Genomic DNA, 21,447 nt, shown 5'->3' with positions numbered 1-21,447 from the left:
AAGCAAGAGACGTAAATGGGTGACAGGAGAAACCCCACCTTTATCGACTGCCGACGAGGGGTAAAAGACGAGAGGGTGGAACACACTTTTGCCATGCGGTGCCATGCGGTGCCATGCGTGTTCCATGCCGTCATTGCAAGCCAAGGTCTCTTGTGGGAACAAAACAGATCCCGAATGCCGAATCATAGCCAGCCGCCTTTGGGGCTCTGCAAGACATGCACCTCTAGCAACGATTCCAACTGTATAGTCTGGCAAGATAAAGCCCAGGGAGGGGGCTTCATCATGATAACTTCCTTTAACATCTCCAACAATTGTATCATTTCAAACCTCTTGAAACCAACCCCCTAATTACAATGCCCTTATATCACCCTTCTCCCAGAGCTAACCCTCTTGCTATCAACAGGACTCACCACGCCCCCCTCCCTCCCCCCTCTCCCCTCCTGCTCAACCTCCTTCTTAATCCTCACATACGCCAGCTTCTCAAACCGGCTCAGGCTCCTCCACCAATGCTGGCCCGCCTCATGCTCAGCAATCCTATCCAGCAACTCGGCCGTCTTGACCCTCACGTCTCTATCCTTGTGGAACAGTCCCAAGGCAATATAAAACAGCCCCGCATGAGACTCCGGCGCAACACTCAGCAGCAAACAAATCTCGTCATAAGACCAGACATAGTTGTAAAACGCCTCAAAAATCTCCTTGCTCTGCTGGGGGGTCAGCTTCTGCGTCCGCAACCGGTCGTGCATGTGTGCCAAATCCAAACCCTTGAGGGGGCGGACCGTATATGACTGAGCGACGTCCTAATTGTCTCCCGCATTAGCAACCCCATTCTCCCTTTCCAATGAAAAGAAGCGTTAGACAAACCTGGATAAACGAATAGTAACTCCTAGTATTCCGCCACCCCTCAATCCTTGTCACATTCCCCGCCAGCTCTTTTGCTTTAGTCGCCTCATCGGCCCATACGTACCCATGCCCCATCGCCGCCTGCCCCAGGTTCCCATCACCCCCCCCTCCACCACCATCCCCATCCCCATCACTCCCGATATAAAGCGCACTAGCCCCGAAAACCGTCTCCTCAAACGCCGCCGCGATCCTCGTAAACTTGAGCACCCACTCCCTCCACTTCGCCCTCACTACCCTCTCCCCCGACCGGTTGGCAATACACCTCAGTATATCCGCCATGAACGCCGCATCCCCCGTCAAATCCCCCGTCTGCTGCCCCGCCGCAGCCGCGCTCCCCGACCCGGCCGACGCCCCGTTGATGAAGTTCGCGTACGCCGGGTTCTGCTGCTGAAAGTACACCAACCCCTCCGTGATGGGCGCCGACTCAATCTTGGACGAGATCTTCATCTTGCCCGAGGGAATGTCGCACAGCAAATCCCACCACTCCGGGTGGTGCTCAAACGTGGGGTTCGTCACCCCGGCGATGAACCCGGGCACGTTGAGCAGGTCGTCAATCTTGGTCAGGTCCGTGTAGGGAAACGCGTGCCGGGTGAAGCCCCTGAGCAACCCCCCTGATACCAACGCGCAGGCGGCCAGGACGGCCTCGGCTACTTCGCCCGAGGGCATGTTGTGGCCGAGGAAGATGACTCTCTTTTGGGTCAGCAGAGCATTGGCCAGAACGATGATCGGGTGGGTTGTCGGGCCGTTGGTGGTTAGGTGAGGATGAAGGGCAAAGGTTTGGGGGGATTTGGCGTGGGAGTCCGAAAAGTTCTGGATTAGTTTAATCAGGGAGAAGTCACCGACCGTCTCGGGCATGACGGCGACGGGGACTTTGATCGGGATGGGGATGCCTTTGTACATGACTTTGCTTTCGAATTCGTGAGTGTCCCGCGGCACGGCGTAGGCGCCCGTGTGAGTTTCAATGTAGGATTTCGTGCCTGAGCGGAAGATACCTGGTCGTTTTGGGGGGCTGCGGCTGGCGTCAAAGGGCTGGTCTGCCACGTCTTCTGCTGTTTCTTCCGAGATGCGGGCTTGGATCATGCGCTCAAACTTTTCGACGAATAGGTCCTTGTTATCGCTGGCTTGGAGTAGGTGTCTTTCCAGCAGGCTGAGCTTTGGCATGAGGGAAAGGTCCATTTCGTTGACGGCGTTGAACAACATGGATAGTGTTTCTGGTACTGGTGATTTGAAGTACTCTTCTAGAGCGAGTAGTAATAGGGGCTGTGGAGTGAAATGTAAGTATGTACGCCGTGAGAATTCACCTGGTCAGATCTCACCTTGTATATGTGAAGAAATGGATGCCGCGTGCAAATAGCCATAGCCTTGACCACGGCACCTCTCTTGACCGTTTTGTCCTGCTTGGTATTGACCAAGTTCAACACATAGACCAACGGCGGTCCCTCGCCGCCTTCTGGCTCCTCATCGGTTGACACATCATCATCCCAGTCGTCGTCGTCATCGTCCAGGTCCTCCTCACCACCGTCGTCCTCATCATCCGATTCATGTAATATCCCCTTTGCCCGGTCCCGTCTGCGCCGTCTCCGGGCTCGCCTACTTTCTTTGGCCTGCCGTTCAGCATCGTCCTCTTCCTGGCTGCTATCTTTGTGAAGAAAGAAAACTGTCCAATCCTGATTTCTGACGTGAGCCTGATCCGGAAGCATCAGTTCCGCAAGCATATGTTCATCTCCAGTGATAGCGACAGGATACTGGTGCTCCATGATCGGCCCCCTATCGATATCGAACGAAGCGACCAGGATGTACTCGACGTGGCTCTCGGTGCTACTCCTTGGGTATTGAGAGCGCGGCTTGCGCGCCCGGCGCAAAGACGGGTCATGGCGTACTTTTGGAAGGGGCACCGAGAGAGAGCTGTGCTGCGACGAGGGGTTGGTGCCGGTTGAAACGATCTTGTCCTTGACATTTGGGTCGGATAGGCGGTCCATGTCGGCGGGATTGAAACCATGGGGTAGCGGGGAGCGAGCGGGGCGCGGGGGAGGTTGAGACATGTCGGCGGCGAACTTGGACGTCGGGACGGACGAAGATGATCGGCGGTGGGAGTCGCTGGGGGGGGCCTCTACAAACGCGGATATGCTGCTTGTTCTTGGGGCATAGGGCAACGGTTGTTCGGCCGATGCCATTTCTCGAGTGTCGGGTTTTTGTTTGCCGCCCCCTTATTCCCACGAAATCCTTCCAAGTATCCTATCCTGGGTGCGGGTGGTACACACTGCTTTGCGACCCGATCCAAGCTATCGGTTTGTGGAGTGGTGTCAATTGATCCGAGAACTCGATCACATCGAATTGGCGCCTGTACCCCGTTGTATGTTGGTAGCTGAGCACAGATAGACACCGGGTGCCCCGCGGTTGTGGTCGTGGATCTGTACCTATTATTGTTTCTATTAAAGGTCGGCGCCGGGCCTGTGCTATCGTGTTGTCTTACAACAACAAGGGGAGGATTCTGAGTCGGGGAGGATCCTAATGGTACGGAGTAGCGTTGCTGGATATCGGATAAGGTATGGTATCGGGTGGTGGAAACGGTGACCGTGACTTGGCTCCGGTCTCCGACTTTCCCTCGACGGCTTGGATCTTGGCTCCCGGGGTTAATGCGGCTGCCCGCGTGTCTACCGCTGTGCAATGCAAAGGCAGACTGCCGAAACCTGCATTTGCGTGTATGCCTACCTTTTCTTGAGATGTCTTCCTCTCTCCAGCGTACCTACCTCCTGACAGGGGTCTGCTATCGATATCGACGCAGAAACCAGCTGAAAGGTGAGGGGTCCCCCTTTCCCCCCTGTACATCCCATGCGTCTTTGGGAGGCCTTGAAACACGATGCCCGCGCAGCAAGCAGAAACAGGTCACTGGAAAATGGCCCCGCACCATCTTTTCCAGGGTCCCTGCCACTGCTCTTCCAGAAACGCTCGGGCCATGTAACACTGTTGGTGGTTGTCTGGTCACTTTGTTTACTTTTTGTTGTCCCCGCCATCGAACTTTCATCCAAGGCTAGACCGTTGATCTCCAGTGACGATATCAATCACCCACTCAGAGCCAGACAAGCGACCGGGGGATATTCTTGATTTCGAGGCGCCGAAAGTGAGTTGTTCTGGTCGTTATTGTTCTTCAAATTAGTGATCCAGACAAAGGCCATTGGCGCGTCTTGTTGCTCCGTTGGCAATTGCTGACCGCATCCCTCCAAAAACAACAAACCAAGAGGTGGTTATTCCCCTTGCGTTTTTGACCGCTAATAAGTCGATACAGATCTCTGCAAGATCACGATGGTAGGAGACGATTGTGGGGACAAGGACAGGATCTGAACCCACTGACATCAGGACACAGGCCATGCCATTCAAACCATCCCCGCTGGGCTATGGGTCGCCCCGGACTTCACCTTTCCGTCGCCCAGTGTCGCCAGGATCTCCCAACACACTACGTCAGACCACACCCACCGCATCGCCAACAAAGACAGCAGGTCCCCCGAGTCCAGTGCTAGACTTCAAATCCTCACGAGCCTCTCCGGGTCGCGAACTGCCAACTCCACAAGCTCGCCTTTCTCCCAGACCTGTAGCATCCAAGACCGGGCCAGTAGGTCACGGGAGCGCCATGTCTCAATTACAGCCGTCGCAAGTCAGAACGTTGCGAGAGGGATTCCAGATTCTGGATAGAGACAGCGATGGTGTTGTGAATAGGGAGGATGTCGTGGATATGTTGAACCAATTGGGTGAGAGGCTGCGTTGTATTGGTCCAATTGGCACAGTCATCTAACAATGGTGTAAGGTCTTCCATCAAACGCGTCAGAGGTCACCCAATTCTTCCCTCCCTCGGCGCCACAAACAATGACGATGGCTTTGTTCATGAACTCGATAGCAGGTTCTCTGGCGGCTCTGTCGCCCAGCGCCGAGCTCCTATCGGCCTTCTCGGCATTTGACGACGACGATAGCGGGCAGATTGACGTGGCCGAGCTTCGGGACGCGCTGCTCAACACGGCGCCCGAGCCGGGCCAGCAGCCGTTGACATCGCTAGACGTCGAAAAGGTAATCAACGGTTTCACCAGCCGTCGAGCCTTCACCAAGAGCAAGACGGGTGGCGGGCTGGGCAAGCGGGGGGAAGTATTCCGGTACCAGGATTTTGTAAACTCGGTGGTTGGAAACAACACGGGCAGCGAACGGGCGTCGGAAGATTCAGAGGAGGCGTAATGTGTGTCGAGGTGGTGGTGCCAGAGGACGAATGGTGGCCAACCAGTGATTGCAGGCGCAGGGGCGTTTGTGGGGTCCAGTTATCATGGTCAACAGGAACGGCGAGGACATTGGGTAACGATAACGGCATGCGTAGGATACCACGGATACGTAGTGTACCGTGTTCGGTACTTAGCTAGGTAATACTCGGTAGTGTGTAGTTTTGGCGCTTCTGGAGGGCGGGGAATTTGCTGTTCATTGTCCAATTAAACAAACGTCACATTTAGACTGCTACACTGCCAAATTGTCACCCTCTGCCAAAAAAAATGTTGTGTGTGTGGTTGTGCTGGGTGGCTGTCACAAATTGCTCCCCAGACGGTTCGCCAAAAGGCGCGGAAAGCGCTTGCGGATGATCCCTCCAATCTGGCCAGGTTGGACGAGCATATTTATTTCTGACTGTAGCACTATGTATCGAGAAGTACCGAGAGGGGAGGGGAGGGGAAAGAAAGAAAGAGAGAAGGGAAGTGGCTGATGATACCTACTGATGGATATCTTGATATCGAGAGATGAAGATATGGACGTCAGCCTTGCAACTGACCGCTCATTACAGCGAAAAGCCGCCGACTGCGGACGGGCCGACCCACAGAAGCTTCGAGAACTAGTGTGTCAACCCCCCCTATTACGGTTGTGATTTGTATTTTATATTCCTCAAACGGGGCACCAGCCTTGGACATTTGGTGTCTTTCACCAGGAGATCGCTGGGGGGTGCTTGACGAATGGCATCACTGGTCCAGTTGCTGGTCTCGCTGGTGTCCCAAATTTCCAGAGCAACGCTCGCTTTTGCCCCCAGCCAGCCAGCTTGATGCCTGGCTCTGCCTGTGGCTCTTCGAATTGGAAGAGACCCGAACGGGGCACAGGAGAGGGCTCCATCGTCCATGTGTCCATGATTTGCTTGATTTGCTTGGACGGCTGAGAAAATCATCTAAACCCTTTCAATCAATCCACCAGGAGTTAGAAGAGACCATTTGGCTTTGACTCCTTGACTCCTTGACTCCTTGACTCCTTGACTCCTTGACTCCTTGACTCCATCCCCGACCTCTTGACTTTTCCACTTTCTTCTGTATTCTCCTGGTTCCCACGTTTTCCACCAGCTACCAGAAGAACTTCACTGTACGGCTGCTCCCACACTCCCGCTTCGCCCACACTTCAACCCCCTCCCCGCGCCCTTCCGCCCACCGCCGCAACTGCACCGCACAGCCCTTGAGCCGACCTGCCAAAAAAAAAAAAAAGGTGTACCTTGACGCCCGGTACCTGCCGCCAGCCTATTCACCTATTTTTGCCTTGATGCCGCTGCATTGATACAAAGGGTGCAGCTTGCTAAAAGTCACCAGCATCTTTTTTGTTGCTGTCTTTTGTGACTGGGTCCAACGGCAGAATTACTGTATAACAATCAGGGCCTTGGGTGAGACGGTTTTTAGTGTTAAGCCACTGCGGAACCCACTGCAAATGAAGTTTTTCTCCAAAATCTCGAAGAAGCCCAACTCCCCGGACGAGGAGGAACCGTACGCTTACGAGGATCTTCCTCCAAACTACGAAACCGTCATCCAAGAGTCCCAACAGCAGCAGCAGCAGCAGCAGCAGCAGCAGCACCCTCCCTCGCCCACAAAGGCGCCCACTCCCAAAACATCCTCATCCCGGTCCCCGACCAAAAAGTCACACCGGTCGACGTCGCCGCCCACGCGCGAGTCAAAGCCGCCTTCTTCATCTTCTTCATCCTCGAGACCCTCCCGCTCTTCTGCCCGGCACGCAACCGACCCCATCTCTTCGTCGTCCTTCCGCCGCAAGAAGATCGACCCCGAAGAGCATCCCCTCAACCTGCCTCCCGAGGTGCGCAACAAGCGTTTTTCCGAGCTGTCTGGCCTGAGCGAAAGAAAATCAATGGACGTCGAAAAAGACCCCGTGAATGGCGGCGCCGCTGCGGCTGCCTCTGGCCAGCAGAAGCCCACCGCTTTTCCTCACACCAACTCTTTCACGGTGCCTTTGAGCAACGGTACAGACGCCTCAGCAAACGGTGCTGCCACTCCGGCTGACGAGGCCGTCCCCGCTCCCCCGCCTCACCGGTCGTCGCCTTCCAGCCCCGTGCAATCAGAGGCTGAGCAGGCAGAGTCTTTCAAGAACGATGGCAACAAGTTTTTCAAGGCCGGCGATTACAAGCATGCTATTGAGTTCTATACCAAAGGTGGGTCACCAACAAACACTGAAACGCAATTTTTTTCGGTCGAGATGCGGGTGTGACTAATGCTTTTTTTTTTCCCCTGTATAGCTGTCGTTCTTCAGCCAAACTCGGCGACCTACCTGGGCAACCGGGCTGCTGCTTTTATGTCTGCGTGCAGATGGACTGAGGCTTTGCAAGACTGCAAGAAGGCCGTTGAGTTGGACCCTCACAACATCAAGATTTTGTTGCGCTTGGCTCGTATCTACACCAGCACCGGCCAGCCAGAGGAGGCTATCGCTACCTTCAGCCGGATCCAGCCAGCACCATCAGCCAAGGACACGGCCCCGGCCAAGGAGATGCTCCGTCATATCAGAGCTGCTCAATCAGCGCTCAGGGATGGCACCGCCGCCTCTATGGTTTTGCACCCTCTGGACATGGCCGAAAAGTTGCTTGGTATGGGCGCTCTGAAGCCAAGAAAGTGGCAACTGATGCGCGGTGAGGCCCTTCTCAAGATGGGCGACGTCAACTCTCTCGGTGAGGCCCAGAACATCGCCATGTCCCTGCTCCGCAACAACAGCCGGGATCCTGAGGCTCTTGTTCTGCGTGGACGTGCTTTGTATGCCACTGGCGAGAACGACAAGGCTGTCCAGCATTTCCGGCAGGCGCTAAACTGCGATCCCGACTTCAGGGACGCTATCAAGTGGCTCCGTGTGGTCCAGAAACTCGACAGGATGAAGGAGGAGGGTAACAGCGAGTACAAGGCCGGCAGGTGGCAGTCTGCTTTCGATCTCTACACCAAGGCTTTGGAGGTTGACCCCGCCAACAAGGGCACCAACTCCAAGCTGTACCAAAACCGGGCATTGTGCCGTATCAAGCTCAAGCAGTACGATGAGGCCATTGCCGACTGTGAGAAGGCTGTCAGCCTCGACCCTTCGTATCTGAAGGCCCGCAAGACCAAGGCCAACGCTTTGGGGCTGGCCGAGAAGTGGGAGGCGGCTGTCCGGGAATGGAAGGCGATCCACGAGCTCGATCCCGAGGACAGAACAGTTGCCAAGGAGGTTAGGAGAGCCGAGCTGGAGCTCAAGAAGTCGCTGCGCAAGGATTACTACAAGATTTTGGGGATCGAGAAGACGGCAACCGAACAAGAGATCAAGAAGGCGTACCGCAAGCTCGCCATTGTTCACCATCCTGACAAGAACCCTGGAGATGCGCAAGCCGAGGCTCGCTTCAAGGACATCAGCGAGGCTTACGAGAACTTGAGTGATCCTCAGTAAGTTTATCCCGGGATTTGACAACCAAGCTTGTTTGCTAACAGCATGATAGGAAGCGTGAGCGTTATGACAGCGGCGTTGACCTGCAAGATCCGGCTGACATGTTCGGCGGTGGCGGCGGTATGCACGGCGGCATTGACCCCGAGATTCTCTTCTCCATGATGGGCGGTGGTGGTCCCTTTGGAGGCGGCAGCGGTGGTGGCTTCCCAGGTGGTGGCTTCGCTTTCAACGGCGGTGGCGGTCAACCTCGCGGAGGCAGAGGTGGATTCCCGCACCACTTTCAGTACTCTTGACAGCCCAACGAGCGAGACGCTGCCGACACCGGGAGCGAAGATGATGGTGACGAGAAACAAGACAGCAGACATACGAATGAAGCAGAGGCGAGCGGCGTCAAGGCGGCGTGGAGGGCCGAGGCCGACGACGAACAGGATAGGTGGATTGAAAAGCTGCGCCAGATTGGGCTCTTTGGAATGGCTGCTGTTGTGCTTCTCCCCCCGGAGCTCTTGCCTGTGCTCCTGATCACGGCTGCAGTGTTGTACATGTGTACGATTATGGTCAGGCGATACATGGAAGCACAGTGAGGAGCCGGGGGACTAGACAGGTGAAATGGATCCGGGGTGCTGCTGTTCTCGCCATCGGTTAAAAGATTGGGTCTAACGGTTTTCTTTTTCTCGTCGTTTTTCTCGGGGGTGGGAGGGGGGCATAGACTACCGGTCTGTTTCATATACTATCACAACATCATCATCATCATCATCATCATCATTGGAGGAAGGCGTTCCCGATGGCATTTTATCATGAGTTTTTCCTTTTTGACGGTTTCCTCTCATGGCGTGTGAACTCTTTGCTCTCGATACCTCGTTTCAGCATAGTACTGCAGATAGATAGGGTAGACAGGGCAGCTTGTATGCTTGTGATCTTGGCTATGATGATGAAGCAGATCAGCGTTTATTGAGTTTATTTTGAAGTTCAACTTGTGCGACAGCGTAGTGTACTGGTACTGGCTCTAAAATGGCTCGAATAGGAAAGGAATATGAATATAATAATCATCATGATTATACACCTGACGGTCACGTTGCAGCCACCGATGGCCACCGAGCCAAGAGGCGGCAAAGCGGGCGGGCAGTTGGCGGGGCTGATGCTAAGGGGGCAGCCAGGGAGCTTGGACCCCCTGCTCTGGATTTCGAGGCCACGATTCACTTCCGGGCAGGCGCTGCCGCTGGCCGCGAAAAAAGTGTCCAGACAAGCAGCACCTTGTGAGAAGCCGCCACATTGCATCCAGCACCCACCCGAACTCTTCAGGTTGTGTGGACTTTAACTTCCAACCTTTGTCAATCTGTCCCCTTGGTGCAGTAGCAATATAGGATTTGGATCATAGTTTGTCTTTTCTTCCCCCCAATTGCCCACACCACGCTCGCCTTCGGAGGACACCTACCTTGTTGGCAGCTTGATACTTCACGACCCTCCCGAGAAAACAACAGCAACCAGACTGCGACACCCAGCTTAACCTAGTCGTGCCCACTCGGCAGAACCGCCGACATGAGCACCGACTACGCCTACGACGAGGAGGGCTACCTCTGGCCCTTCTTCGTCTTTACCCTGACGCTCATCATCACCCTCCCACTTACATACATCCTCGTCAAGAGGTCGCGAGACCCCGCCGCCTCGTTCCCGCGCATTCGGACAAGCTTCAAACATAAACACACCGACGTTGTCGACTCATTACGCAAGAAGGAGAAGCGCAAGGACCGCAAGCTATGGCTCATCATCGCCGTGGCCGTCGGCTGGGTTGTCATGGGCTACATGCTCGTCCTCATCCAGAACACCGAGACGCCAACGCAGAAGCTATGGAACCCATATGACATTCTCGGCATCTCCGAGTCGGCCACCGAGAAGCAGATCAAGAGCGCCTACAGGAAGCTGTCCCTCAAGTTCCACCCCGACAAGATCAAGCCTGATGCTTCCAAGAACGAGACCATGGACGATCTCAATGCCCGCTACGTCGAGATCACCAAGGCCCACCAGGCCTTGACCGACGAGGAGGTGCGCAACAACTATATCCAGTATGGTAACCCTGATGGCAAGCAGGGTTATAGCATCAACATTGCTTTGCCAAAGGCCATTGTGTCTGACGGCAATGGCAAGTATGTTGTGCTTCTGTACTCTGCGCTCTTTGGTATTCTGTTACCATACCTGGTTGGGTCATGGTGGTACGGGACGCTTAGACGGTCCAAGGAGGGCGTTCTCATGGAAAGCGCCAACCGGCTGTTCAGGGAGTACAAGGACAACATCGACGAGGGCGGCGTCATTAGCGCCCTCAGCACGGGTCAGGAATACGACGAGCTGTTCAGGGGCGACAAGGCCGATTCTGGCTTGTCCAAGGTTGAGTCCAGAATTCTTGCCGAGGGCGAGCTCTCTCCTCTCGCTGGCGGTCTTTCTGTCAAGGACAAGGAGAAGTTGGAGGATCTCGAAAGTGGCCCCCAACGCAAGGCCTTGGCACTTCTATGGGCCTACCTCGGACGCGTCGAGCTTGACGACCCCATCTTGGAGAAGGCTAAGTTCGCCGTCGCCCCAATTGCCGAAGCTCTCAACAAGTCTCTTACCGCCATCTCTCTTGCCTACATGAACACGGCTCCTCTCCTGTCTTCATACTACGCCAGCCAGCTCCTCATTCAGGCTCTCCCACCAAAATCTTCGCCCCTTCTCCAGCTTCCTCACTTTACTCCAGCGACTGTCAAGGCTGTCGATGGTGACTCCAAGGTTCACACCAACGTGCAGGACTTTATGGACAGGCCGGACGCTAAGCGCCGCAGCCTGGTTGTCGGCAAGGGTCTTCTCACTGATGAGCAATACCGCGAAGCCGTCTCTGTTGCTAAGCAGCTACCCTTCTTCCGCGTCGCCAAGGCATACTTCAAGGTTACTGGTGAAAAGTTCATTCTCCCCTCTTCTCTCGTCACACTCGTCGTCAAGGGCCGCTTCGTGCCACCAGGCAGCGAAAACGTGCCCGAGATTGAGCCATTGGATCTCGAGGATATCGACCCAGCCGAAGACGACCTTGACGCCATCCTTGGCCGCAAGGCCAAGAAGCAGATTGGCAAGGACGAGAAGGGCAGACCCATTTACGAGGAGACCCCTGACGAGCCCATCTCTGCGCCATTGGCCGCGTCCCCATACTTTGCGCGCGACCACTCTCCAAGGTGGCACGTTTTCCTCACAGACTCGAAGCAAGGCCGTGTGGCGGTGCCACCATTTACCTTTGCGCAGTTTGACAAGCCGATCTTTGAGGCGGATGGCAAGACGCCTACTTTTGCGATGCAGACCCTGAAGGCGCAGTTCCAGGCGCCACCACAGGCGGGGCACTACACTTTTGTGATGCATGTGGTTTGCGACAGCTATGTCGGGTTTGACACCAAGATGGAGGTGACGCTGATTGTGGAGGAGGCGAGCAAGGCTGCCGAGATGGAGCAGGTGGTGGAGGATGAGATTAGCGAACCGGAGGAGGGTATGTTACAGTCTATTGCCCTGGAGGTATCTGATGCTAATGTGAAGACAGATTCTCTGGCGGGAATCATGCACGCCGCCAAGGGTGGTGCGCCACCAAAGCCCAAGAAGAAGGTGGTGAAGGAGAGCGACGAGGAGGACAGCGACGAGGAGAGCGGGACGGACGAGGAGAGCGATGATACCAGTGATACGAACACGGACACGGAGGAGGAGGATAATTAGGTTTCTGATCCTCTTGCGGTGGTGGTGGGATGTGTTTTGTCGACAATTATTTATTTGTTTTCTGAACGGAACCGCCTGATGATGAGTGAGTGAGATTTGATGTTGAGTAGAGATGTTGTTGTTGTTGTTGTGGTGGTGGTGGTGGTGGTGGTGGTGGTGGTGGTGGTGGGTAGTAAGAAGGGGTGGTTGGTTGTACATATTTTTTTTTGATGGATTCTTTTTGGGGAGGGTTTATGTTTTTTGATAAGGGCGTTTAGAGAGAGTTTGTTTGTTGCCGAAGCGGAAAACAAAGAGCGTATGAGGGGTGAGAAGGGGACTCTGGCATGGCGTTTTGCATCTTTAGCTACTTTTGAGAGAGGGAGGGGTGGTAGAGGGGGGAAATTGAGAAGCATGAGAACAGTTTTGTGATGGTGTTGGTGAGTTTGTGATATGGTCAAGGTCTCCCTATTATCCATTCTGGTATCACTTGGCTCTGTTGCTTTTGCAGCAGCTGTTCTTTTAACCGATTGTTCGAGGGCTAGGGAGTTGTGTCACGTTCCAGAGCGAGTGGTTGGTTGATATCTGAACAGAGAGTTTTTTTCCCCCTCCCTTTCCACTCTATTACCCTCAATCATCATTCCCTGTATCGGCTTGATAGAATACTCAAAACATGATTTCGCCAACCAACAAGGCATCAATTCGATATTGTTACACGGGATATTTCCCCCCTCCGCCATCTATCCCAGGCCCCCTTTGCGTTCCCACCCTCGCGCCCCCCTCCCCCTCCTCCCCCCCTCCCCCACACCAAAACAGTGATATTGTCCTGCCCCCACCCCTTGTGTTTTATATTGTGTCGTGTGGGTATGGTATGGTGTAGTTCAACGACCCCCCCTCTGCTGCCTCTCCATCTCAGCAGCATTCAGCTCGGCGAACCGCTCGCCCATCCGCTCGTTGGTCGCCATCCACTTGGAGACGCAGCGGGACAGGCAGCCGGTCTCGCGGCCGGAAAGGGCTTTGGACTGGAAGTCGTCGACGCAGGAGGTGAAGCAGGAGTCTACTAGGTTGCCAAAGATCTGTACGTACTCTCAGCGTCAGCGAAGAGGCCCCCCATTCCATACGAACACCACCACCACCACCACCACCACTACTACTACTACTACTACAACCTCTTGGGAAGGGGGAAACGTACGCCCATAAACTGCTTCATCTGCCGCTTTTGGATGCGGTCGGCGAGGATTTGCTGTTCGGAGTTTGTGAGGCTTTTCACATCTTTATTAGCGACATTCTTGCGGGGCTGAGGGGAAAGGAAGGGGGAGCGGGGGGGGGAGGGGACATACCCGTCCATTTTGGTTGTGTGGGTTGTGTGGTTGTGGTGGTTGTAGTGGTTTGATGATGGTAGGCAGCGATGATGTCGATTGAGACTGAGCTTCCACCAGGTGTTATCGCCGATAAGAAATTTCCGTGCCTTGGGACTGTTAAAAATGGTCTGTGCGCAGCGTTTGTCCTATGACGAAGGGGAGCGGGTTGTGCCGAAGCCGAGCCGGCAGGCTGGGGAGGTGGGTTCACAGCAACAGGAATCTTTCACCATATGGGGATGTTTCCAAAAAAAAAAAAAGGCATTTTTTGGGGGAGTTTTTCGGTTAATGGGGCAAGAGCGGTGAGTGAATTGGGGAGTTGGATTGTGTACAATGAAAGGGGATGGGGAGTCCACTATGTGTTAATATGATATGAGGCTGGAGTTTCCCCTGCATCTGGATGACTTTGTCTTGAGGTAGGCTTCTCTTGAGCATATCCGCTGGGCTATTCATCATATTTGTGGTCTCTTAGTAAACGTGTTGAACATCCGCGAATATCTTAAGCCGGTGTTTTCCTCTGGAGAATCCCCTTTCTGGTACAAACTTGGCCCGCATATCTAGATGGAGATGTAGGGATGGCCAATCAGAGGTGCCCCAAAGGCGCCGGCAGCAAGCTGAAGGAAGAACGACCTATGACGTTGGCAGAGAGAGCTCGTATCACTCGAGAGGGCTGAGAGATGAAACAAGCGCTTTTACTTCTGGTCTGGAAGAAGGAAGAATATTGATTACCTACCTAGCTATATTGCGGGGTCTGGATGCTCTGGAGTCGAGGTTCCAGAGTCTCTTGTTAAAAAAAAAATGTGACCTGTAAGGTACCACCAAGCATCTGCCGCACTGTGTTGAAATTGAAGCGGGTGCACATGACCCCCAGAATGGCGGATGATGGGGTCGACCATAACCAGCCCGTCGCGAATCAAACCCGCTGGAAACCAACGACCTAGAACTCTGGGGAGGCTATAGGAGGCCACCATCATCCTCGGCCGCATCCGGCGCCTGGTTTCTCCAGGCCTACCTTACCCGCCGGCGAGGGAGGTTGCAAACCTGCTATAGATCGCCAGCGTTATTGCGTCTGCTGCCGGCGGCGGCGGAGGGAGGCTGCGCTAATGGATCCCTGCAGGATCGAGCAGTTCCCCAAATCGAAGAGCTGAACAACACATCGCGATGGGGAGACGCTTTCTTGCTCGATATTTTTCCATGCAGGGTCAGCTGACGACAAGCCAATTGCAGCCGCATACTTGGTGAATAACTGCAGGCAAGCTCTAGTGGACGCTGTCAAGAAGGATTTCATTCACATAACAAAGTGATGAAGGGGGGGCAAAAAGGATGACGAACTCCCCAGAGACACCGCTGTGCTATATTTGGAAAAATATATCGCGTGGGCGGCAGCAAGGGAACAAAAAGCTGCCGTCAATCTCCGTTTTCCAGTGGACCGGTTTGGCGCTCCAAAAGTTGGGAAAGGCTGGAGTTGGTTCCCGGCGGACAAAATAATAATGAGCGAAAACAAAAGACTCCCCGGAGACGAAAGACTTTTTTTTTTTTTTTGCATTGTTCATTCATAAAAAGCTCAAAATGCACCATCAAACAAGCAGATGCACGTCGCGGCAGCGGCTGTTGAGAAACCACAGTCTAGAAGTTGTCTATTGCTGCAGTGAACCCTACATACGTCATTAGTCCCATCTCTCGATATGGGTTTAGATAGAATAAGTAGATGGCTCCCTCTTCCAGGCTTCAGCTGTTGCTGAGAGGAGCAATTCAGGGACAATTTCCATGGCATCGCTTCCACGATTGGACTGATTTCGTGCGCCATAAGCGACCCTCCAAAGATGGACAAGATCTTCCTGTCGACTTGCAGATGGTGAATCCTGTTCTGGGAAAGCAAGTGTGCTGTAATTCTGAGCAAGGTCTCAAAGTCCCACCACGCCAGGCCAGGTTTGACATGTCTTGTGAGGGCCGAGGCAGAGGCTGGTGCGACAAGCGCGTGCTGCGGCAGGGACCGGGGGAGCTCGACTTTGGGGGACGGAGGAGGGGGCCAGCTGGGCAGCTGAGCGTTGAAATGGAGGGGTAGCATTTTTGACTGTTGAGAGAGCGTTTCGTTCACGATGGTAGCATGGTGGTTATTATAGCCGTATCAAATGCCGGGATCTGCGGTGAAGATCTCTATGGTCATTCCCCCTTCTGAAATGCTATTCCCGCGAGCAAATCCATCGAGAAACAAATGGCCAGGTGGTCGCTGGCCAGAATCAAAACCCCTCCCAGGACGGCTATGACTGGGGGGCTTGAAAAAGAGCTGGGCAGCGGGCACGGACGGGCAGGGCTGTCCACTTTGATCCATTGTCCGGAATCCAGAATTGAGCCTCCAAAGAACCACGTCCCTGGCAGCCGCAGTCTTGGGGAGGGCCTGGCCAAGTCGGAGTCTGCCATCCTTTGTGATTTTCTTGTCTTGGTTGCGGGCACGGCGCTGTATTCTTGAAGCAAACGATCCGTGGTACCTCAGACTCTCCACGTGTAGTGTAACCGGGAATCTAGGTAATCTACCGTGGCGGGTAATGGAAATGAAGAAACGATCCCCAAATACGTGTACTCTCCAATGTTTACTCCTGCAAGAAAAACAATTTGACTCGCTCCAGGCTGGGGGTTACGTACGGAACACCGTTGAGAGAACATCGTCCTGACGCCAAGGTCAGTGCGGGGACAGACTTGGCACTGTGGGCTGGTTCTGGGGCAGGTCGCTGGGGGAAGCTCCTGTCCCCTGTTCATTCTGCCCAAGTGTTCCCCCGGGGCAGTCTTGAAAAGCAACCGGCCGTCCCTCCCTCCTGCGTCGCACACCGGGTCCATTTAATCAAACTCACCTCTGCAAACACGACACGCCCTCTGTCTCGTCCGCACAGCGAATACCCTCCCTCCCCTCCCCGCGCGACATATCGCCGACCGTCGACCGTCCTTCGAATGTGTCCCCGACCGAGCTCGAATCACTCGAATCCATCCGCCGTCCTTGCCGACTACTACTACTACAAGAAAACGGGGCCCAGCCAGCCGCCGCCGCAGCAGCAACGGGCAGTAACAAGTCCAAGTCAACCACCATCGCGCGTCGCAGAACCCCTACCGACAACTCCATACAACCTCGCCCCACGCGCATAATTGTTTTGGCACCTGCCCACACCCGTCCCGCCGTTTTTGGTTGTTTTTGGTCCCGCCAGCAAGCATAGCAAGCATCGCGATCTGGATTTCTGATTTCCCTCCACATCCCACGTTGAACCTGGCGAACTCCAAGGCAGAGCCCTCAGCCTCGCCAGTGCTGTGGCACTGATTCAGTTGCCAGCCTACGCGCCGACACGCAGCCATGACGTCCGCCGCACTACCAGCACCACACCCGCCTGTTGCTTCCCAGCAGCAGCAGCAGCAGCCCTCCCAGCATCATCATCAACATCAGCACCACCACCAGCATACGCCCTCCACCCCCGCGGCTCCCACCCAGCTGTCATCTGCTGTTTCTCCGCCCAGCAAGCGTGATCTCAAGTCTTGGTGGAAAGGTTTCAAACTCCCTTCCAAGCACCAGGAAGCAAATGGTAACGCAACCTTGTCCACCCCGTCCTGTAACACCAGATTCAAGCAGCCCGGAAGGAGACCCATATTTGCGGAGGACATGGAGGGATTGTATAAAGAACTTCCGTCCGCCGCAGTCCTGCTCCAGAACATTGTGCTAGAAGAAGAGAGGCGAGCAGCTCATTCAGCAAGTGCAAACATGAGCCCGCCGCTGCCCGAGAGACCGAAGCGACCAGAGGTGCCCAAGTTGGATGCCATCGCCCGCATCCTAACCTGGCGCCTTAGGAGATTCGCGAGAGGATCGTGCCCAAAACCGTTGTGCCGAGCCGGACCGAAACTAATAGTCGCAGACCAAGCCCGTCCCCAAGGCATCTTTGGTGTTCCCCTCCGGCAGAGCATCACGTATGCCAACGTCGCCATCTCGCTCGTCGACGAGGACGGCAAGAGCTACATCTATGGTTATGTGCCGATCGTGGTAGCAAAATGTGGTATTTTCTTGAAGGAGAGAGGTGCGTGTCCCGTTGTGTACTGTAATCGGGATGGAAGAAAGCCGGGCTTTTGTGACTGGGTGTGAGAACTAACATGACGTTGAAGCCACTGAAATTGAGGGCATCTTTCGCCTCAGCGGGTCTGAGAAGCGAATCAAGGAGCTCAAGAACATCTTTGACTCGCCCGATAGGTACGGCAAAGGTCTCGTCTGGGACGGCTACACGGTTCACGACGCCGCCAACGTGCTTCGCCGATACCTGAACGATCTCCCCGAGCCGGTCGTGCCCCTGGATCTTTACGAGAAATTCCGGGAACCTCTGAGAGGGGCCACGAGGCCGGGCGCCGGTGAGGCCGAAGGGCCGCAATTCGTCGAGACGTTCGATATGGACGCCGCCATCAGGAGGTACCAACAGCTCATTACGGAATTACCGCCCCTCAACCGCCAGCTTCTGTTGTACATCCTGGATTTGCTTGCGGTCTTTGCGGCCAAGTCGGACCAGAACAGGATGAATTCGCAGAATCTGGCTGCCATCTTTCAACCCGGCATGCTTTCTCATCCTCACCATGCGATGGCGCCTGAAGAGTACCGGCTGAACCAACTCGTCATCATTTTCCTCATCGAAAACCAGGATCATTTCCTCATTGGCATGCAAGGCACAGGATTGGACGAGAAGACGGCTCAGCAAGTGCAGAACCCCAAGCCTCCGCATACTCCCAACAGGAAGTCTGGGGTTCATCGGTCTGCTTCGACCGCGAGCGCCGGAGCCGAGAGCGTCCGAAAGAATGGGTCGATTCGTAGGAACAAGTCGACCTCTTCAAGACGTTCCATGGCCTCCAACGGCGCCCCGAGTCCCGCGAGCCCAGCTGTTGCCACCACTCCGACCGGTGGACTCAACAGGAGCAACACTGTCCCATCAAAGAAGTCCCCAGCACTGCAGGCTGGCAGGTTTGGTAATCGCGGAGAGGCAGTTGTCAGTCCACTGACGCCGGTGGCTCCTCCTACCACCGCAGTCATACCTCCCCCAGCAGTGTTAGAAGAAGTTGCTACGCCGGAAGAGACGGAAGCAAACACGCAATTACCGCCAGCGCCGGTACCGGTACCGGTACCGGAAACCACGGCACCAAGCGGGCCACGACCCGAACATCTAGCCGTCCCGCTACCAAACCTGGCTGTGCCAGGTCAGGAGAAGTTGCTCGAGCCCATCTCCCCTGTTCCTGAAGTCACGACACCATCCAAGGAACGGAAGCTGCCAATTTTGTTCCAACGGATTGCCACAAGCGACGGTGAAGGCGGAAAGCCAAACAAGCTGAGGAAGAAAAGGATGCCAGGTAGCGCCAACCCCAGCGCACACAGCTCACAAGCATCACTGTCGCACTCCACAGCCGCGTCACCAAACACCGAAACACCCAATCCTCTAGAGACAATCTCTTCTGGGTCCAAGCTTGCCATTCCGGGAGATGCTCCAGCTGAGCCAAAGTCGGAAACAGCATCTGACACGACGCCACAGGCGCCAGCACCTCCAGCACCTCAGCCTACGGTTGCCGATGCAGAAACTCAACACCACACTTTTTTGACGCCCAACGATGCAGAAAACACCTTGAAATCGAAAAAGTCCCCGCCGACGTCACTGAACAGCTCGTTCAACGAGAGCTCGGACATGGACCAGGTGGATGAGCTGACGGCTGTGACGTCAGAAGTGACCAGTCCTGAGTCGGGAGAAAAGAGCCAAAAGAAGAGATGGCGTCTGTCACGGAAAAAGGAGGACACGGGCCCGTCTTACCCCCCGCTATCCTCTCCCCGGCTGCTCGGAACGCATTCCAACGCCGAAACCAGCACCACGTCGATCGGAAGCTCGGGCTACAAGGGGAGGCAGAGCATGACGGGCGACTCCCTCGATCGGGCCATTGCCAGCGGCGAAGTGTCTTCAGGCGAAGGCGGGGGAAGTGGTGGTAAAGATAAGATCTCGAGCTGGATCAAGAACAAGTACCGTGAGCACAAGGAAAATGTCGAGCAGCGCAGGGCCAAGTCGCCGCCTGGTGGCGAGAGGACGGTTTCGATTGGTTCCAGCCTTTTGTCGTCTTCGAGAGGGAAGAGTCTGGATCTTAAGCGGGCAGAGGAGGAGGGTAACAACGTGGCTGGCAGCGGCGGCGTCCCCGCTCCGGCTCCTCCTCCGGCTGTTCCCCCGTTGCCGGCGGCACCACAGCAGGGTACGAATACGGAACCGCAAGAGACGTAGCAACAATGATTAAAGAAAGGGTGGAGAAGAAGGGTGCGGGAGATCTGCGCAACTCCACACACAAACGGGCTCGGTTACGGCTTACCTAGTTGGTCGGGATGGGGTTCATTTCTGATGATGACGGCAAACGATTGTTTATGAATTGGGTCTTTGTCCGGGTGGGTTTCTTGTTTGTTTATTACAACTTTTTTTGTGTGTGTGTGTGTGTGTGTGTGTGTGTGTGTGTGTGTGTGTGTGTGTGTGTGTGTGTGTTGTATTTGTGGTGTAAAGAGGGAAAATTGGACGGTGGTTTTATATACAAAGTGTTGGAAGAACAGGGGGTGTGTGTGGTATAAACAGTTGGCTTTTGGTGGTAGATTTGGTGGAGCTGTGTGTGTTGTGTGGTGGGGGGAAGGATTCGTTGACGGGGATGGGGATGGGGATTGGGGGGTGGGAAGATAGCGAGGTGTCTTGGTGCGGCAACGGTTTTGCGATCCAGGATACCCAGGAGTGTGTTGGCTTATTATGATTGTTTGGTGTTGTTGTTGCTGTTGTTGTTGTTATTTACCTTTTTTTATTTTTATTTTACACACATGACAACACACACAGACACACCCCTTTTGAACATGGTTTTTTTTCTTTTTTTCAAGAGGTTTATGATAATATCTTACGAATCCTTTTTCTTGTTGTTGTTGTTGTTGTTGTCATCATGGTGAAAGAATATGATGATGGATGAATTGTCTTTTTCGTTTATGAGAGGGGGTTAAAAGGGGGTTTGGGGGGTGTAAAACTGGGTGGGTGGGGAGAGGGGAGTGTAGTGTGTGTGTGTGTGTGTGTGTGTGTGTGTGTGTGTGTGTGTGTGTGTAGCAATGGACAAAGCCAGCAAATGAGAGGGTTGCTCTGTAGGTAATGGCAGGGGGATGTGTAAAATACAAATGGATTCTCATATCAACACTTTTTTCTTCTTGATCTGTGATGAGACCTTCAACGGCTGGTTTATAAAAGTGAGGGGAAACAAACACTGATGACGTCTTGGCATTTTGGGGACAGTGTTCTTTTCCCCGCAGTTGGAACGGGCTTAAAAACGAGCCTGTCAGAAAATGGGGAGGGGCGGAGGGCGGGGAACCCCTGCATTGCTGAAGGAAAGTGGGAACAAGCCACGAAAAGCTTTGCTTTGGCTCTAGATGTTTTTTTTGGATGAGATGGCAGTTGGACAAGCTGCGTATATGTCGAAGAAATGAAGGTAACCGTTTATTTATTTATTGTTGGCTCAGTAATCAACAGTTCGGTATCACCGTGAGGGGAGAGCGTTCTGCAATGGGCTTACGGGGTACACACCTGCTGTGCTAAACAATCGGATTCTTTTGCCCCCCAGCTTTTCGGCAGAGTTACATTACATCATCATGGTTTAGTGGTTGGAAGTTTTTGGAGGAGGCGAGAAAAACAGCGATTTTTTATTTTTTTTGAGGGGGGTTTATTTTATTCGATATATATATATATATTTGGACAAAAAACCCGGAGTACGCCGGTCAGATATGGACGGAACTGATCCGCGTTGC

At 54.3% G+C, this 21,447-nt stretch overlaps 7 protein-coding genes across 7 annotated transcripts; 4 read left to right on the top strand and 3 right to left on the bottom strand.

Annotated features, from left to right (window-relative positions):
• Positions 1–206: 206 nt before the first annotated feature.
• On the bottom strand, positions 207–3,788 carry QC764_710840 (uncharacterized protein). Its single transcript, XM_062950706.1, has 3 exons — positions 2,217–3,788; positions 862–2,160; positions 207–797 (listed from the first exon to the last, which is right to left on the bottom strand). Exons 1-3 carry the CDS (start codon positions 3,072–3,074, stop codon positions 360–362), a joined length of 2,595 nt encoding a protein of 864 aa, XP_062796742.1. The 5' UTR covers positions 3,075–3,788; the 3' UTR covers positions 207–359.
• On the top strand, positions 3,689–5,446 carry QC764_710830 (uncharacterized protein). The gene is made up of 3 exons (XM_062950705.1): positions 3,689–4,206; positions 4,265–4,646; positions 4,703–5,446. The coding sequence occupies exons 1-3, from the start codon at positions 4,204–4,206 to the stop codon at positions 5,119–5,121; spliced, it is 804 nt and encodes a 267-aa protein (XP_062796741.1). The 5' UTR covers positions 3,689–4,203; the 3' UTR covers positions 5,122–5,446.
• Positions 5,447–6,172: 726 nt separating this feature from the next.
• QC764_710820 (uncharacterized protein) lies at positions 6,173–9,023 on the top strand. Its single transcript, XM_062950704.1, has 3 exons — positions 6,173–7,339; positions 7,424–8,585; positions 8,639–9,023. The coding sequence occupies exons 1-3, from the start codon at positions 6,607–6,609 to the stop codon at positions 8,877–8,879; spliced, it is 2,136 nt and encodes a 711-aa protein (XP_062796740.1). The 5' UTR covers positions 6,173–6,606; the 3' UTR covers positions 8,880–9,023.
• A 753-nt stretch (positions 9,024–9,776) lies between these two features.
• On the top strand, positions 9,777–12,330 carry SEC63 (secretory subunit). The gene is made up of 2 exons (XM_062950703.1): positions 9,777–12,085; positions 12,137–12,330. Exons 1-2 carry the CDS (start codon positions 10,123–10,125, stop codon positions 12,304–12,306), a joined length of 2,133 nt encoding a protein of 710 aa, XP_062796739.1. The 5' UTR covers positions 9,777–10,122; the 3' UTR covers positions 12,307–12,330.
• Positions 12,331–13,095: 765 nt separating this feature from the next.
• Positions 13,096–13,630, bottom strand: TIM9 (protein transporter tim9; the record flags this gene model as incomplete). Its single annotated transcript, XM_062950702.1, has 3 exons — positions 13,096–13,358; positions 13,475–13,544; positions 13,623–13,630. The coding sequence occupies 3 exons, from the start codon at positions 13,628–13,630 to the stop codon at positions 13,164–13,166; spliced, it is 273 nt and encodes a 90-aa protein (XP_062796738.1). The 3' UTR covers positions 13,096–13,163.
• Positions 13,631–15,204: 1,574 nt separating this feature from the next.
• On the bottom strand, positions 15,205–16,283 carry QC764_0106140 (uncharacterized protein; the record flags this gene model as incomplete). Its single annotated transcript, XM_062941115.1, has 1 exon — positions 15,205–16,283. The coding sequence occupies exon 1, from the start codon at positions 15,706–15,708 to the stop codon at positions 15,205–15,207; it is 504 nt and encodes a 167-aa protein (XP_062796737.1). The 5' UTR covers positions 15,709–16,283.
• Positions 15,782–20,067, top strand: SAC7 (GTPase activating protein (GAP) for Rho1p). Its single transcript, XM_062950701.1, has 3 exons — positions 15,782–17,206; positions 17,321–17,692; positions 17,778–20,067. Exons 1-3 carry the CDS (start codon positions 16,981–16,983, stop codon positions 19,907–19,909), a joined length of 2,730 nt encoding a protein of 909 aa, XP_062796736.1. The 5' UTR covers positions 15,782–16,980; the 3' UTR covers positions 19,910–20,067.
• The last annotated feature ends 1,380 nt before the right edge of the window (positions 20,068–21,447 follow it).

This window comes from Podospora pseudoanserina (assembly GCF_035222485.1).
Source record: "Podospora pseudoanserina strain CBS 124.78 chromosome 7 map unlocalized CBS124.78p_7, whole genome shotgun sequence".
Classification (NCBI taxonomy): Eukaryota; Fungi; Ascomycota; class Sordariomycetes; order Sordariales; family Podosporaceae; genus Podospora; species Podospora pseudoanserina.
This window is presented reverse-complemented; position numbering and strand designations above follow the sequence as displayed.

What these genes read in the sequence shown, in the direction of transcription:
- QC764_710840 (XM_062950706.1), bottom strand. Translation starts at nt 3,074, where the DNA reads ATGGCATCGGCCGAACAACCGTTGCCCTATGCCCCAAGAACAAGCAGC. An exon ending in CATTTCTTCACATATACAAG is followed by an intron (nt 2,161 to 2,216) that starts GTGAGATCTGAC and finishes TTCACTCCACAG; the next exon opens with CCCCTATTACTACTCGCTCT. An exon ending in GTTACTATTCGTTTATCCAG is followed by an intron (nt 798 to 861) that starts GTTTGTCTAACG and finishes GGAGACAATTAG; the next exon opens with GACGTCGCTCAGTCATATAC.
- QC764_710830 (XM_062950705.1), top strand. An exon ending in GGATATGTTGAACCAATTGG is followed by an intron (nt 4,647 to 4,702) that starts GTGAGAGGCTGC and finishes CAATGGTGTAAG; the next exon opens with GTCTTCCATCAAACGCGTCA.
- QC764_710820 (XM_062950704.1), top strand. Translation starts at nt 6,607, where the DNA reads ATGAAGTTTTTCTCCAAAATCTCGAAGAAGCCCAACTCCCCGGACGAG. An exon ending in TATTGAGTTCTATACCAAAG is followed by an intron (nt 7,340 to 7,423) that starts GTGGGTCACCAA and finishes TCCCCTGTATAG; the next exon opens with CTGTCGTTCTTCAGCCAAAC. An exon ending in GAGAACTTGAGTGATCCTCA is followed by an intron (nt 8,586 to 8,638) that starts GTAAGTTTATCC and finishes ACAGCATGATAG; the next exon opens with GAAGCGTGAGCGTTATGACA.
- SEC63 (XM_062950703.1), top strand. Translation starts at nt 10,123, where the DNA reads ATGAGCACCGACTACGCCTACGACGAGGAGGGCTACCTCTGGCCCTTC. An exon ending in GATTAGCGAACCGGAGGAGG is followed by an intron (nt 12,086 to 12,136) that starts GTATGTTACAGT and finishes ATGTGAAGACAG; the next exon opens with ATTCTCTGGCGGGAATCATG.
- SAC7 (XM_062950701.1), top strand. Translation starts at nt 16,981, where the DNA reads ATGACGTCCGCCGCACTACCAGCACCACACCCGCCTGTTGCTTCCCAG. An exon ending in CAAGCACCAGGAAGCAAATG is followed by an intron (nt 17,207 to 17,320) that starts GTAACGCAACCT and finishes CGTCCGCCGCAG; the next exon opens with TCCTGCTCCAGAACATTGTG. An exon ending in TATTTTCTTGAAGGAGAGAG is followed by an intron (nt 17,693 to 17,777) that starts GTGCGTGTCCCG and finishes ATGACGTTGAAG; the next exon opens with CCACTGAAATTGAGGGCATC.